We start from the raw sequence: 17,234 nt of genomic DNA, 5'->3' as shown, positions 1-17,234 counted from the left end.
AGAATATGGAAAGACCACCCATGTTCATGGAGAGGCAGAATTAGTATTGTTAAAATACCCATACTGCCAAAAGTGATATACAGATCCAATGCAATTCCTACCAAAATACTAATGACATTCTTCACAGAACTAAAGAAAAAAAAAGCCCTAAAATTCATTTGGAAGAATAAAACATTCAGAACAGCCAAAGGAAATTTAAGTAAAAAGAATAATGCTGGGCTGGGGATATAGCTCAGTTGGTAGAGTGCTTACCTAGTATGCACAAGGCTTGGATTCAATCCCCAGCACAATGCCCCACAAAAAAAAAAAAAAAAAAAGAAAAAAGAAAAAAAAGAAAAGAAAAAGAAGCAATGCTGCAGGCATCACAATATCTGATTTCAAATTATATTTTTAAAGCTATGATAACAGAAGTTATATGGTACTGGCATAAAAACAGAAAAAAGACAGAGACAAACCCATACAGATATCATCAGCTGATCCTTGACAAAGGTGCCAAAAACATACATTGGAGAAAAGACAACTTTTTAAACAAATGGTGCTGGGAAAAATGGATATCCGTATGTAGAAGAATGAGACTAGATTCTTTTCTCATCCTGCACAAAGATCAACTCAAAATGGATCAAAGACCTAGGAATTAGACCAAAAACTTTTCAACTCCTAAAGGAAAATGTAGGGTCAACACTCTTAACATTCAGGCACAGGCAATAACTTTCTGCACAGGACTTCTAAAGCTCATGAAATAATACCAAGAATGGGATGGCAACAAATTAAAAAGCTTCTACACAGCAAAGGAAACAATTTAGAGTGTGAAGACAGAACCTAAAAGAATGAGGGAAAAAAATTTTGCTAGCTACTCTTCTGACAAAGGATTCATATCCAGAATATATAAAGAACTCAAAAAACTTACCATCACCAAAAAAACAAAACAAAACAAAACTCCAATCAGTAAATGGGCAAATGAACTAAACATATTTCTGAAAAAAAAAAAAGAAATATAAATGGCAAACAAATATATGAAAACATATTCAATATCTTTAATAATTAGGGAAATGCAAATAAAAACTATACCAAGATTTCATCTCATTCTGGTTAGAATGGCAGTCATCTCAAATACAAATAAGGGGCTGGGGCTGCGGCTCAGTGGTAAAGTGCTTGACTAGCATGTGTAAGGTACTGGGTTCGATTCTCAGCACTGGATATAAATAAATAAAGGTCTATCTACAACTAAAAAAATACTTTAAAAAGAATACAAATCCGCTTATCAATGAGATCATTCATCCTTTGATTTTTTGAGATTGGCTTATCTCACTTAGCATAATATTCTCCAATTTCATCCATTTGCCTGCAAATGCCATAATTTTATTATTCTTTATGGCTGAGTAATATTCCATTGTATATATATACCAGTTTCTTTATCCATTCATCAACTGAAGGGCATCTAGGTTGGTTCCACAATCTGGCTATTGTGAATTGAGCAGCTATGAACATTGATGATAAGCGGAAGATGACACATAGTGGGGGGGTGGAAGGGAGGTAAGAATGGAGGAAGGAGGGATTGTATAGAGGAAAAAGAGGGATGGGGGGAGGAAAAAATAACAGAATGAATCAAACACTATTACCCTATGTAAATGTATGACTACACAAATGTTATGCCTTTACTTCATGCAGAAACAGAGAAACAGTATGTACCCCATTTGTGTGCAACAACAACAAAAAAGAATACAAATAATAATAAATGTTGGAGAGGATATGGGGAAAAAGGACTACTTGCCACTGTTGGTAGGACTGTAAATTAGTACAGCCACTATGGAAATCAGCATGGAAGTTCCTCAAAAGACTAGAATAGAACTATCTACCATATGACCCAGATATAACACTCCTTAGGATTTATCCTAAAAAAATCAATCATCAGACTATAGGTAAACATGTATACTCATGTTTTATAGAAGCATGGTTCACTATAGCCAAATTTTAGAACCAGCCTAGGTATCCAACAACAGGTGAATAAATCAAATGTGGTATATATACACAATGGAGTTTTATTCTGCCATAAAGAAGAATTAAATAATGTCATTTGCAGGAAAATGAATGGAACTTGGGACTATTACGATAAATAAAATAAGTCAGACTGAGAAAGTCAAGGGTGGTCATATGTGGAAGCTAGAGAGAAAAAAAGAAAAAGAAAAAGATGGGGAAAGGAACCTCATAAAATAGAAAGGGGACCTATAGAACAGAGGAAGGGACTGGGAGAGGAAGGAGGGGAGAGGAAGGATAGATACTGTGGAATGAAATTGAACAAATTTTATTATATTGTGTGTATATACAAATATGAAGTATATGATATATAATTACAATGCAAATTTTAAAATAAATTTTAGAAATTTATAAAATAGAAAAAAATTTTAAAAGGACTATGAAAAGCTTTCACATTGCTAATAGAATATCAGACAGCAAGTGCCAATGTGGTAAAGAAATTTTCCCCACTGGGTAGTAGCACTAAGTAGAATGCCTTTAGAAATACTTCAGGGACAGTCACTATTCTTGCTCAGAAATAAACCATTCTTAATTCTGTGTGTGTTGGCCCACTACCTGGATGCATTCCAAACTGAGTTATGTGTATAGGTTCAGTTCTATTGTAGCTGAACTGATTTTAACTGTGAATCAATATAGCAAATTGATACACTGATAGATACAGATGCTCAAGTACCCATGCCTTGACACTCTCCTAACTTGAATGGAAATGGCTTTGTGGCTCTTCTTCCAAAGTCTATTCTCCTCTTCACCAGTAGGAGGAGCTGTGTTCCCTCCTCCCATCTCCTTTCAAGGGGCTGTGAAGTACAGAAGCATATGCAAGAGGCCCTTAGTTGGGGAAGCTAGGCCAATAGCACTGTTATTGAAGTGAATGAAAGAAACCATTCTCATTTGTACTGAGGGAGAAGAACGTGGAATAAGGACTTCAGAGAGTTATAGCTGTGGTGTCCTCTGATGGCCCATATGTTTTAAAGTCCCATTACCTGTCCTGGGCTCAGTGTGACCATATGTCTTTGAGCTTTCTGGAACTGAGGAAAACGCTTTAAATCAGGATTGACAACATTGATTTTACTGAACACACTAGATTCTTCATAAGGAATTCTAGTTGGATAAAGGAAAGGCGTATCTTCAGGAGGAAAGAGATGCCATCTTTTCCTAATTGAAAAAAATAAGATATAAGTTAGGACTGTGAACTTGAGACAAAACATGTAAGAAGGCAGCAGCTTAGAGTTCATGTTTACCCATTTCAAATCAATCTCTAGAGGAACACAGGCACCTGGCCTGTACCTCACTCAGTGTTCTACAGGCACCTGTGTCTAGCTGAAAAGGTACTCGACCATCACATCACCCCCTTCTCAAAAAACCTCTCATAGTTCTGCATGTGGAACAAACAGAGAATAAGCAGTATTTGTCTGGGAGTGAAGACCTGCATGCTCCAACCTGCCTTTCCTGCCCAATTCTTCTGTTCCCAGTGCAAAACTTAACACTGAACTTTAACAAGGTCTGCTATACACCCCATGACTTCCAGAGCCCCTCTCATCTGTCATTTGAGCACTTAAACACCCTTCAAAGGCTTCCACACGAGGCAGCTCCACCATGAAATCATCTTTGATCTTTCAATGGGAACATTACCTCTTCTCTTCAGTCCAGCACTCTGTGAATCCTTCCTCAAGGGCATGCACAGTCTGCCTCCTATCCCAGCTACGTGGGCCTGCCTGCACTCCAGTTGTAAACCCTCCTAGGGCGGAGAGGTACCTTACTTCTGTATCTACAGTAACACATGGAACCTCCACAGGATACTCCATGGATATTTAGAAGGGTTATTCTATTTCTCCAGAGTCAAATGAGGACAGACAGTATGCGCTATTACAAAGTTACAGTAAATCTACATTAGCTTCATATCATAGGAAGAACTTGGGCATTTTTTAGTGATGTTTTTTCAACTGGAATTTCTTTGGTTTATTTCCCATTTCAGAATACATGGGAAGTATCTGCTTAAAACAAGGCCTTCTCTTAGCAGGTTTCAGACTTAACTCCACAAAGGCAGAGACCACGCACACTGGATTCACTGTTGTATCCACAGGATGCAGCAGTCCTGCCCAGACATCCTAACACCCCCCTCCCCACTTTTTGGGTACTGGGGATTGAACTCAGGGGTATTCAGCCACTGAGCCACATCTTCAGTCCTATTTTGTATTTTATTTAGAGACAGGGTCTCACTAAGTTGCTTAGCGCCTCACTAAGTTGCTGAGGCTGGCTTTGAACTCGCAATCCTCCTGCCTTGGCCTTCTGAGCTGCTGGGATTACAGGCATGTGCCACTGCACCTGGCAATTCTATGCCCTTTAACAGAGAATTGATGAAGCCAACAGTGAACTCTCAGGCCACTCTAGTCCTGTGAGTGCCTCACATGTGATGTGTACTCACAGACATGGTTCTCTTGGATCTGCTCTTAATCATTTTCATATCTAATGATTCTGAGAACCTGCACATGGCCATTTCTGTTTTCCCCTCTGTGCTGCCCAACAAAGGTCCCAAAAGGTCAGAAGGGAAGACTGGGGCATCATTAAGGGGAAAATAAGCCAGTACATATGACATCTGAGTATGTCCTCCAGGTGGCACAAACCTTACTCTCTCACAGACCTCCAGAAATCAGGTGCTATCAAAGTATTGTGGTCTTGGCCCTTATATCTTGTGGGTCCACAGATGGAGATAAAACTGATCTAATTTATAGCACTGTGTCTACAGGTAGTGCCATACTAAAATTTAGAGTTGAAAAGTGCCATAAAGAAAGGATCTGGCCCAGGCTCCCTGGCACCCTCTCAGGGCTTGAGGGCAACAGTTGACATACTCCTCCTTTCAACTAACTGCTCTGCTCTTATTTACTGAGAGCGGAAGAAAGGGTGCTAGTGCTTTTAAAGAAAAATTTGGAAACCATGAACCTATATACTTTAATATAAAAAATCAAGCATAGTCCAGCTGGAGTGGGAGTTCTGAAGACAATCCTGAGCATGCTGAGAAACTTGGAAACCATCATTTCAACTGTTCCCCTCACTTCACGAAGGAGGAAACAGAACCAGAGGTGAAAAGGACTGTCCTGGCCTGAAGGCAGGCTGACAGGAAGGGGCTGGGAGTAAGGCTTGGGGTCCTCCCGCACACCCAGTACATGCTCCTCTGCCCCTGCTTGCTCACACACACCCACACACACGTGTACGCACATGTACCCATGTGCATTACCTTCCTTGTACCTGGAATACTAAGTTGCAACCATAGGAGTCCAGATGACAGGGAGTATGGGCTCCTAGGGAGCCGATCCACAATGTACTTTCCTGTCCATTTCTTCCAGGAAACCCAAAATCAGACCATATCACGTCCTGTTTTGAAATGAAGTTACAGTTCATTAAGAAGCAACGAACTCCTCTGTATTGGCAGTGTTGTGCATTTTCACTTACACATCTGTTTTCGGCGCTTGGAATATTCTCTTGAAGAAAATGCCAGTGATGGAGGAGATCAGGTTTCTAGGGCAGCCTAAAAAATCACTTTAACCAAAAACATATCTGAATAACCTAATAGTAGTCATTTCTTAAATATATATTTACAACATGCCAGGAACTGTTCTAGAATGTGATGAAGCAATGAACAAAACAGACAAAAATGTCTGCCCAGATGAAGCTTACATCTATTGGAGATAACTAACAACAGGTAAGTATGCAGCTATCTGGGGAAGAGTGTTTCATACAGTGGGAACGGTGAGTGCAGGGACATATTGCAGAAGCTCAATTTAGGAAGTCAGGAAGCCATGGTCCCTTTAAGTTGAGCAGATATTTGTGGGCAGGAGTAACTTACCAGCTTTTTTACTTCAACAACCACATAAAGGAAGCCTGTTCTAGATTAGTAGAATCATTTAAAACTATCAATGCTGGATCCTTAGCTCTTATCTACTAAATCAGAGTCTCCAGGTGCAGGTGTTACAACATGGCTTTTGAAATACATATTCAACGTAACTTTTGCTTTATTCCATTAAGTCACATATGCCTCATGTGTAAGGAATTTTAGAATAGATGATATAGAGCTCTGGATTTGGATTTTCCTTGCCTCCACTGGACAGATCCTGCCTGTCAACCACTGGGAAAAGCCTGTAATTAGGAGTTAGTAGTGCAACTTGTAGCTCAAGAAAATAGGGCCAAATCTAACTCCAAATCCATGGGATTAAAACTACTTATGACCTAGAAAGGAAAAAGTACACACTAGTAAACTGGGCTTAAAAAGTGAGAGCTTTATTTTTTTAATCATTAATTTTTCCTTGGAGTTTTTAAAAAATAAAACCAAACCACTTGTATGTGCAGAACATGGTCTTAAATACACTTTTTATCTTAAATATTGACACTTCAATATCTCTAATCTACATGTTCTATTCTTAGAGGCAGACCAATAACAGCTGCAATCAAAGAGAAAGAGGGATTTAAAGAGACGCTTAGCCAGGTGTGGTAGTGCATCCCTATAATCCCAGTGACTTGGGAGGCTGAGGCAGGAGGATCGAAAGTTCAAAGCTAGTTTCAGCAACTTAGAGAGGCCCTAAATAACTTAGTGAGACCCTGTTTCAAAATAAAAAATAATAAAAAGAAAAATAAAGAGACATTTAATAGATGGTTTTGAGGAAGACTAGAAAGAACAATTTCATTTGTCTTGAGTGATAGTTGTTACATACTGAAGGGGTAGTTTTTGAAGGATCAGTCCCATTATAAATGCGTGTGGCTCACATGTGGCAGTTTGGGCGTGAGTGGCAAAAATCACGTTCCCTCTGGATGGATGCCCAACACAGTAACTGGCTCAAGGTCAGCAATTGAAATACAGGGAATGCTGGGAGGGAAAGTAGAATCTGTTGAAATTATGGGTAAATGGTTCAAGTCAACAACACTTTTCAGCATCACCACATACCTGGTGCAATGCTGAATGCTGGGAATTCAAAAATTAATATAACAAAGGCCTACACTTCAAAGATAATAACAGAAGATGGTCCCATCAACAGAGCCTTTGATATAATATGGCAAGTACTTCAACAGAAGTAAGCAGAGGATATTCTAAGATCACAGAAGAAGGGTCGTGGGCCCACGCAGGGAGTTTAAGAAAGACTTCCAATTAGCCTGCTCCTTAAGCAACTTCCAATTCCTCAGAAAAATTTAACTAAGGGCAGCTGAAAGACATTCAATATAAAAAGGAAAAAAGGGAGATCTGCCTTAGTTAAGAGGTCCACTTGATTCTTAATCTCAAAAGATACAACCCTTTGGGAATCTAATGAATGTCAATGTCCCTCTCCTCAGAAAAATGTATACAAACAAAAAATTTTAAAAATACTTCAAGGACTTGACAAACCAACCCTGGGTGAAAAACTCTGGTCTAGAGCTCAGCTTCAGAAAGCATCACCAAGGGAAGATTTTTTCCTATAGGGTGGGGTTATGGCATGAGAAACTGAGGAGAAGACAGGAGACCTCTCACCTGGCACATTAGCAACTTCAAAAAATATTATTTTGGGAATGATTAGATCAGGGTGAGCTACCTAAAATTCAGCTTTCTCTCTATAGTCTCTTCAGAGTTGGAATTTTCTTCCCAATTGAATTCAGCTACTTAGGGGTAGTCAAAATGTCTCCAGTCAGTACAGGTCCAGTGGAATCTTCCTTGAGTCTTGCTAGATACAGGGAACCCATTTGGCTGTGCAACCAATAAGGGTGATTAGGGGGATAAGTCACCCTGGAATCTACTCTCACATTCTTTCAAGAGCTGGAAAAGTCTTTAGAAACCATCTATTCCCAGAATATCCTATTTTAAACCATCACTGAAAAAAGGTAATCAAGTATGTGTTGACTGCTTAATACAAAATCAGTATCTGCTTTCTTGTAACTTTCAGGAAAGGGTCCCAAGATCTGTTTTCTATAAAGAACAAACTTACTTTCTTGTTTGTCAAAAATAGCAATCTTTAAATTATCTGGAAATCTGCTTCTCCTTTATTGTTGTTGTTTTTTAAACCTACACTTGGTAACATTAACTATTCCTTCCAATTGTTCTTTCAACTTCCTTTACACCCCCAAAGTCTGGTTCCCAAACTGAACCCAAGGCAGTATCTTGTACGTGGGACTGCACCACCCATGGCCAGGACATCATACTGCTAACACACTGTCAAGACAGCATGCTTAATTTTAAGCAACTGAAGTATACCAAGTTGGGCCTGCATTTTTGTTTCTTCTGTTTGAACTGCTGGCTAGCTATGACTTATAAGTAGATTCTAGGGAAAAGTGATGAGGACCCTATATTTATTCCTCTTAAATTTAATCTTGTTGATTTTTCCTTGATGTTTTATAATGTTTAGATCAACCTCTGCTGAGTCCCAAAATTTCATCTCCAGTGCTAAATTCTCTCCTATTGGGAGGATTGTGTCTTTTATTTCTTCAGTCTGCAGCTTTAACAAGAGTTGTTCACCATTTTGAAAAATTAAATCATTAACAACACAAACTCATGACATTTGGATCAGCAATATACACATCAGTATCAGTCTGTACTGCTATCACCTCACTGTGATGACTCCACATATAATCTGTATATGTACAAATATACCACTTAGCTATGATTTCAATGTTCAGTATAACTGTTGGAAAGATTCAATGGAATTTTATTTTAGTTCTTTTACACTGAACTTTTTCTTCACAGGTAGGTGCAAACATCTGATTAGTTCAAGTCTTCTAGTCAGAGTGAATACCTACATATTAAAATACATATTTGCTGAAGTTCTTCTAAATTTTACAGTTAGGGCATTTTAACACTTTTTAAAGAATGAATGTGAAGGTGATTATATCATCCACAAATTACCTCTCAGGACTATGAAAGGGATTCAGGATCTGATCTGAGAACTGCTATTGCATGTGCCATTTCTACAGCTGTCCCAGGGCAGAATGCTTTCCTCTCTGCCTTTGCTCCTGCCATTGCCTCTGCCTGGATGATCTTCTGGACACCCTCCCACATCCCCATTCAAATCTGTCTTTTAAGACTCAATTTAAAAGTCATTCTTGGAACCTTTCCATTCTCAGTCATGCAAAGTTAGTTATTCTCTCGGCTGGATTCCCAACACACTGTTTTCTCCTGAAGCAACAAAAGTGATCTTCTGAACATGAAATCCAGGTCCCTCCCTGCTCTGCCAGATGTTCTGTCTACATGGCGGGCCCTCTCACCTCTCCAATACCTCCAACACTCTCCGCCTCACTCTTCTGTCACACTGGCCTTCTTTTTTTTCCAAAAAGGTAAACTCCCTTTTCCAGGGCTTTTGCATAAACTAGTCAAAATATCTAGAAAGCTTTTGACCCGCTCTTCACATGGCCGGATTCTCATGTTTTAGGTATCAAGTTAAATATCACCTTTCTTGGAGAAAGCTTGTTTTCAAAACTTTTTTCTTGGACAAGTCAGCTCTGATGAGTATGCTCATAGGGGGGTCTTGATCATTCTAGGTCAATGCCCAGTTTAAACACTTCTAACACACAGGGACCAACAGCCGTCTGGAATAGGTCTGGCATAAAACTTAGCAAGCCCCCTGTGGGTCTGCAACGTCAGAAGAGGGGCACTCCTGACCACAGTGTGCATCGGGGCTCACTCTGGTTTCTAGACTAAATTGAATATGGTATTCATCCAAAGTGATATACTGACTTCAAAGATAAGCAGAATCATATACCTGGTTTTGACTATTTCATTGTTTTCCAATGTAGTCACTGATCAATTTATACATCAAAATATGCTATTTTTTATAAATTTCTACCTTTTAAATTCTCCTTTACAGGTAAGGCGTTTAAATAATTTTTAAAAATACATGGGTAGGTAATTACATCATCTACAAATAGCATTTCTGGGTTATAAAGAGCAAGGATCTGAGGCAGCCAAGAATCACTGCTGTATCACATCTACCTGACTGGACACAGACCGACTGATAGCATGTAACACGCTAGTCGAGGATGGAAACAAATGTCTCTGCTATGGAGAACTTTACAATCAGCGCGGCTGGAGTCAAGACGGAGGAGTATGCACGAGAGCCTTGCCCCTGGCGAATTGTGGATGACTGTGGTGGGGCCTTTACGATGGGCACCACAGGTGGTGGTATCTTTCAGGCAACCAATGGTTTTCGAAATTCTCCAGTGGGAGTAAACCACAGACTACCAGGGAGTCTGACAGCTACTAGAACCAGGGCTCCACAGTTGGGAGGTAGCTCTGCAGTTTGTGGAGGCCTGTTTTCCACGACTGACTGTAGTATGGTTCAAGTCAAAGAAAAGAAGATCCCTGGAACTCCATCACTGGTGGTGCCTTAACAGGAGCCATACTGGCAGCAAGAAATGGACCAGTGGCCATGGTCGGGTCAGCTGCAATGGGAGGCATTCTCCTAGCTTTAATTGAAGAGTGGTGTCTTGCTGACAAGATTTGCCTCTACACAGTTTCCCAATGGTCCTCAGTTTGCTGAAGACCTCTCCCAGTTGCCTTCTACCCAGTCACCATGCTCACCTTTTGGAGACTATCGACAATATCGGTAGAACTTTAACAGAATGGGCTGTAGTTCAGAAAAGGTTTCAGAAGATCAAGTTGCAGTCTGTTTTTACAACCATAGGTGGAACAACTGGGGCCAAATAGGCTATGATGGGACATTTAGCACTTTTTTCTATTTAAAAGAACATGGAGGGAGGGATAAAAGATGTATTCACACTTGGATTGCATTTGTGATCAAAATAAATCTAGTATCTTTAAAGAAAATATAATAAGTGCTTAGAAGATGAAAGACCAAAGGGCAAACAACAGTGAAACGTGACCATCATTTCCTTGGGGACTTCTCTGCCTGGTTTTACGTGTTCTATTATTCAAACAATAAAAAGCTCCTGGAACTTAAAAAAAAAAAAAAAAAAAAAAAAAAAAAAAAAAAAAAAAACTTTACAATCTAGTTGGAGACAGCAACTTAATATAAATAAATTTACTCCCTCCCCTCAAAAAAAGGTCAAAAGGCAGTTTCTACTGCTATTGTACAACTGCATGATAAATTAGGAGGTCAGGAATGGTTAAAATTTGTTTTTCACCCTTCTGTCTTCATCACTCAACAATGAATGAATGCATTAATACTTAACAGTACTAACAGTACCCAAGGAACTTTGCTTTTTCCTTTCCTACAATTCAGAGAGGACAGCAGATTGTCAATCTACTAACTGGTAAATAAAATGACTGTTAGGCAGCTTGCCCCAGGCAATTGGCCGTAGCAACTTCCCTTGAAACTGCTGTTCCTGTGGTTGCATGAAGATCGCTTTTCCTACTGACTTCAAAAGCCTCCATCCCCTACTGGGAAGAACATTCTTAGTCAAGCACTAAGAATGACCTCAGGAATGATGGGACAGAGGGCAGCACTTGTCTTTGGAATCCTCCTTGTAATGCTATAATTCTCTGAGTCCCTCTAATTGCTGCATCTGGAGACCCCAGAGGAACTGTCCGTTTTACAATGTAAATGCTTTTACAGTGCAAATCTCGCTTCAATTTTTCATGTCTTGCCATGAGCAGAATCTGGCAGAAACTGCCTTTCTTTCTTCATACTTAACCCCTGATTTCATTCAGGGAGATAATGTGCCCAGCTTAGAGACCTCCATTTCCCAGCCTCCTCTGTAGCTAAGTAAGGACATGAGACTGAATAGTAACCATATACAGAAAAAAGTTTCAGTAAGTCCTCTGGGACACTAACTTAGAAGGAAGACAGAGCTGAGAGTATACTTTTGCCTCCTTCCTGGAATACAACTGCAATGGCTATTTTGGAACATGAGAGGTCTTGAAGATGGAATCCATGCACTGAAAGGATAGAGCAGAATGACAGGAAGAAGTTGGCTGGGTTCTTCAGTATGGTGGAACCTCAGTCTTCTCTGTACAGAATGGTGGTCAGTCTATCTCCTTTTTTATTTCTTTTTTTGGGGGGTACTGTGAATTGAACTCAGGGGCTTGACCACTGTGCCACATCCCCAGCCCTATTTTGTATTTTATTTAGAGACAGAGTCACACTGAATTGCTAAGTGCCTCGCTTTTGCCGAGGCTGGTTTTGAGCTCTCTATCCTCCTGCCTCAGCCTCCCGAGTCACTGAGATTATAGGCATGTGCCACCACACCTGGCCCAACTTTCTTTACAGAAGGAAAAAGATCATTCTTGTACATTTAGTTAGGCTAATTCTTCTCTGGGCTTTCTACTATCAGCAACTAATGTATATGTTTCAACTTTCTTGACAATGTACTATATTTTAATATATCCATTTAAGTGACAAAATGAATTGCATTGAACTTCAGAAGGCAATTTTATACTCTTCAATAACAAAGCTTGGTTTCCACATTAGACTTGAAAGTCTCATGACATCCCAGTCTTTACTCAAAGTAGCTTCTTCAATATCTACCACAGTGAGCATAGCACATGCTCAAAAGTTGTTGAGTTATTGAGATAGGTTACTTGATCTATTTTTATTCTTTACTTGAATAGCTCTTAAATCTATTCCAATTAATGAGTTAAATAACTCTTACAGAATCAAACACCATTTAAAAAATGCTCTATAAGTAACCGAATCATCTATAATCTTACAGTTTTAACCAAAAAACCAAAGTAAAACTGGTAAGATACTTATAAGAGATAATGGTGGCTTCTTTTTTGCCAGGCAATCGATTAATAACCAAAATAATTCATTCTTAAGTTGTTTAGTTCTAAAAATATATTATTTGGTGAAATAGTTAAAGAACACCTTCACATATTATCTCCATCTCTGCTTTACAGATAAGAAATCTAAGTTTCAAATAGGTTAAATGAGCTCATGTTAGCTCATGAAGAATCTAGGCTTTGGGAATGCCCCAAATGAGAAATATTTGTTCTTTCACCTACACCATGCTACTTGTGATCACAGTGAATTTGTATTAGTCTGTCACACTAAAAATTGTCTCATTCTAATATCCTCCATGCCTAAATCATAAACTGGTCATATATAATTCCATCATTAACTTGTATCTTTAAAAAAAAATTTTTAGCTGTAGATGGACACAATATCTTTATTTATTTTTTATGTGGTACTGAGGATTGAACCCAGTGCCTCACACATGTGAGGCAAGCTCTCTAAAACTGAGTTACAGTCCCAGCCCATGAACTTATATCCTGATTAAAAAAAAAAACCAACAAAAATGGAACTTTGAAACATAACATAATTAGCTATAACTAATATGCAAAACTTATAAAGGGGAGTGTAGAGGGGAGGGAAAGTGAAAGTACTGGGAAATGAGATTGATTAAATTATGTGCTTATATGAATATGGCATAAATAATTCCACTATTATGTATAATGTGTCAATAAAAAAATTTAAAACAATTTATAAAAGATAGATTTCAATTTAAATTTCACCTAATCTCTTTTTTTAAAAAAAATATTTCTTATATGTACTTTCAGTTGTTGATGGACCTTTATTTTATTCATTTACTTATATGTGGTGCCAAGAATCCAACCCAGTGCCTCACACATGCCAGGTAAGCGCTCCCCACTGAACCACAACCCCAGCCCCTTCACCTAGTCTCTTAAATGGACAGTATATGTTAGCAAGCACTTACTTAAGTCTTCTTTTTTTCCTTAGGAAAATGACCTTAGGAACATAAACAGAGCAAAAACAGATAATACCTAAATTCTTTCATGCCAATTTGCCTCATCAGAAAGCATCACTGTCTTTAGACCCCTTTAATCATCACCAAATCACCTGCCTCAGTTTCAACACACCCTCATGGCTATGTTATAAGGTCAAGTCAAGTTAGAACTAATCTTCCATTTATTGCATTTTGGGATTCTGCATGCTGGTGACTTAATAAGACTCCTGCTTCTCAGTTGCCAATCCAAATCACAACACAAAATGGAAACTACCTGAGAAACATTCTTGAGGCTAAACTCTTTTGTTGTTGGTTTTTGTTTTGTTTTTGCAATACTGGGGATTGAACCCAGGGTCTTGCAAATACTAGGCAAGCACTCTATTACTGAGCTACAGCCCCATCCTTATATGTTGATTTGTAATATAAATATTACATATATATAAATATACATATATATTTTTTAAACTGGGGATTAAACCCAGGAACCCTTTACCATTAAATTACATCCCCAGTCCTTTAAAATTTTTTAAATAAAAAAAAAATCTTTGACTTTGAGACAATGTTTCACTAAGTTGCTTAGGGACTCACTAAATTGCAAAGAGACCTCTGCTGCCAAGCTACTGAAATTATAGGCATTCACCACCATGCCCAGCTATGTTGATTCTTTTTTTTTTTAATGTTGATTCTTAATAGCATCAATTACAAGGATACTAACTGACAAATGCAAAAGGTAAAACTTGTCATTTTTTAAAAAATATTTTTAGTTGTATATAAACATAATACCTTTATTTTATTTATTCATTTTTATGTGGTGCTGAGGATTAAAATCCCAGTGCCTCACACCACTGAGCTAAAACCCCAGTCCAAAAACTTGCCATTCTTACCTAATGAGTCAGAAATAAAGAAATTTTATGTGGCACTACCATAAATTCCCCACCTCCTTAGGAAGTAGAGGATGAAATGTTTAAAAATGCTTTACTTAAATTAGTCAATGATATAATGCATAACTAAAATATAACAAGACTAATTTTATCTGCCATATGTAAAGTTCTGTTATGTGTCAAAATCATAATTTTAAGCCGTCTGCTAAGGTTATCAGATGTTTTCCAATCATATCAGCATTTATATCAGTATATTTATCTGTATAAATATTATATATTTACCAGTAGATGAATTTAATTTGTGGAAGAAAAAGGCTAATGAATGGAAACTTCAAGTAAAGTTCTTAAGTAGGAAGGGAGTTGGGGGAGGGAAGAGAGGAGGGAGAAAAGAAGTACCAGGGATTGGAATGAAAAAAACTCTGTAATATGCATTTATGAATGTATCAAAAGTGAAGTGTATAACCATAATACAGTAAAAATAATAAATAAAAAGACTGAAAATGCTACCCTTAATTGATTAACTAGAATCAATAAACTTGATTCACTGACAGGAATGAATCCAAGATTTAAGTCAAACATTTTCTGAAAGGTCTTAAAGACTAAAGAAATAAAACAAATGGGAAGACTAGAGGAGAAAGCATACTTAAGAAGTCATTCAAATACCTATTATATATTCAGCACTATGTCAGTGACTTGGGAGAATGAACAATTTCAAAACATAGCTCAAACACCTTATGAGATTATTAAAGGGACAAGACACAAGGTTTAAGTCATGGATCATTTAATTTGGAAATGAAGGCAAGGGGCATACGGACATGGGTTCAAGTGGCTGAGGTTTGAGAGCCAAGGCTGAGTCTGAGTCAGGCCCTAAAACACAGGACTTCAATAAGCAGAAATTCAGAAGGGCAGGGGCAGAGGCCAGAAGGTGAGAGGATATACTGGTACATCCAGCAGTCAGTGAGGAGACTGGACTAGGTTCATGGAAAGACAACAGATAGGGTGAATCAGTGGGGGAGGGACTTAAATGCTATCTACTTTAATTTTAAATCATGAAATGTTTCATTAACATGATTAATATAGTTTAACATTTAATCTGGAGCATAATGTGAAGAATGTATTCACAAAAAACTACTTTAGAATTAGAGGAGGACTTGGAATTGGAGGAATAATTACTGAAAGGGAGGCTGTACACCTCCCTGAGACCATTTCAGGGGATCTGCGAGGTCCAAACTAATTTTGTATTATTTGCCTAATTCACTATATTGATGCTCACATGATGGTGCATAAGCAATGACAAATTAAATTGCTAGTGTCAAAGTGGTGGGACTAAAATAGCACTGAACTCTTAAAATGACAAATAAAGATTTATTGGGGTACAACTTAAGGACAATAAAAAGCATATATTTAAGGTACACAATTTGATGAAAATGTACATATTATATGATGAAAATGTACATACCCCTGAGAAACCACTGCCACTATCAAGATGACATTCTGATTACATCCAAAAGTTTCTTGGGGCCCCCTCACCCTCATTCTTCAGACAACCACTGAACTACTTTGTCACTATAAATTAGTTTGCAAGTTCTAAAATTTTATGAAAATAGAATCATACAGTAAGTACTTCTTTTCATACTAAGACTAATCAAAGGCAAAGTTACAAAGAAGAACCCAACATACAGAGGGTCATTTCTCATCATGAAAAAGGGTCAATTCATCAAGAGGACATCATAATCCTAAACATATATGAATCTGATAACAGCTTTCACATACATGACAAAACAAAAACAAAAACCTGACACACCTAAACTGAGGAAAAGACAAGCACATAATTATCACTGGGGAATTTCAGTACCACTTTCTATATAATGGGTAGAACATGTATATATCAAACTACTGAAGATACAGCAGACTTGAACTATCACCCTGGCTTGACATTTATAAAACACTCCACCCCACCACAGAATGCACAATACTGTCAAGTATTCATGAATGTTTATCAAGATTAACTATATTCTGGGCCATAAAATAGGTTTCAATAAACTCAAAAGCACTGACTTCACGTAAAGTATGTTTTCTGACCACAATGGAATTAAATTAAAAATCAATAACAGAAAGCTGAAAAATTCCCAAATATTTAGAAATTAAACATTATACTTCTAAATAATCAATAAGTCAAAGATTAAATCACTAGAGAAATTAGTAAATATTTTGAATTGAATGAAAATGATTTTGCAAACTGTATTTCAAGATAAATGACCTTGAAAGCTTCCTGATGCTAAAGATTTTTGTAATGAGAATGGTAATGACAGTAGCAAATAAAATTTTTTAAATTATGGAATCTATTAAGTACACTGAAACATACCAACATTGCAAGACCAACACAATTCAAAACACTAATGTTTTCTAAATGATCAATCAATATTACATAGGATCTACTCTGTTCAAGACCGACAATGGTTTTTATTATGTAAAAGTACAAAGAGTTTATCTGTTGTGGGTTCAGATTCTGTACTGCAACTAATGACCCTTTAAGAAACTATCCCTTGCCATGTTCGGTGACACATGTCTGTAATGCGAGTGACTTGGGAGGCTGAGGCAGGAGGATGGTAAGTTCGAGATCAGCCTCAACAACTTAGCAAAGCCCTAAGAAACTTAGTGAGACCC

The 17,234-nt window shown here is 37.9% G+C and overlaps 1 protein-coding gene and 1 pseudogene across 1 annotated transcript in view; one reads left to right on the top strand and one right to left on the bottom strand.

The window, feature by feature from the left end:
* Positions 1 to 17,234, bottom strand: part of Hspbap1 (HSPB1 associated protein 1) — a 73,315-nt gene that overhangs the window by 26,299 nt on the left and 29,782 nt on the right. Inside the window, exons 4-5 of the mRNA XM_047565164.1 lie at positions 5,267 to 5,403; positions 3,015 to 3,186 (exon numbers count right to left, since the gene is read on the bottom strand). Coding sequence (XP_047421120.1) covers positions 3,015 to 3,186; positions 5,267 to 5,403 — 309 coding nt within the window. The remainder of the gene's footprint in view (positions 1 to 3,014; positions 3,187 to 5,266; positions 5,404 to 17,234) is intronic.
* On the top strand, positions 10,087 to 10,590 carry LOC124993372 (mitochondrial import inner membrane translocase subunit Tim17-A-like; annotated as a pseudogene).

This window comes from Sciurus carolinensis, chromosome 9 (assembly GCF_902686445.1).
Source record: "Sciurus carolinensis chromosome 9, mSciCar1.2, whole genome shotgun sequence".
NCBI classification, from domain to species: Eukaryota; Metazoa; Chordata; class Mammalia; order Rodentia; family Sciuridae; genus Sciurus; species Sciurus carolinensis.
Note: the sequence above shows the minus strand (reverse complement) of the source record. Positions and strands in the feature narration are given on the sequence as shown.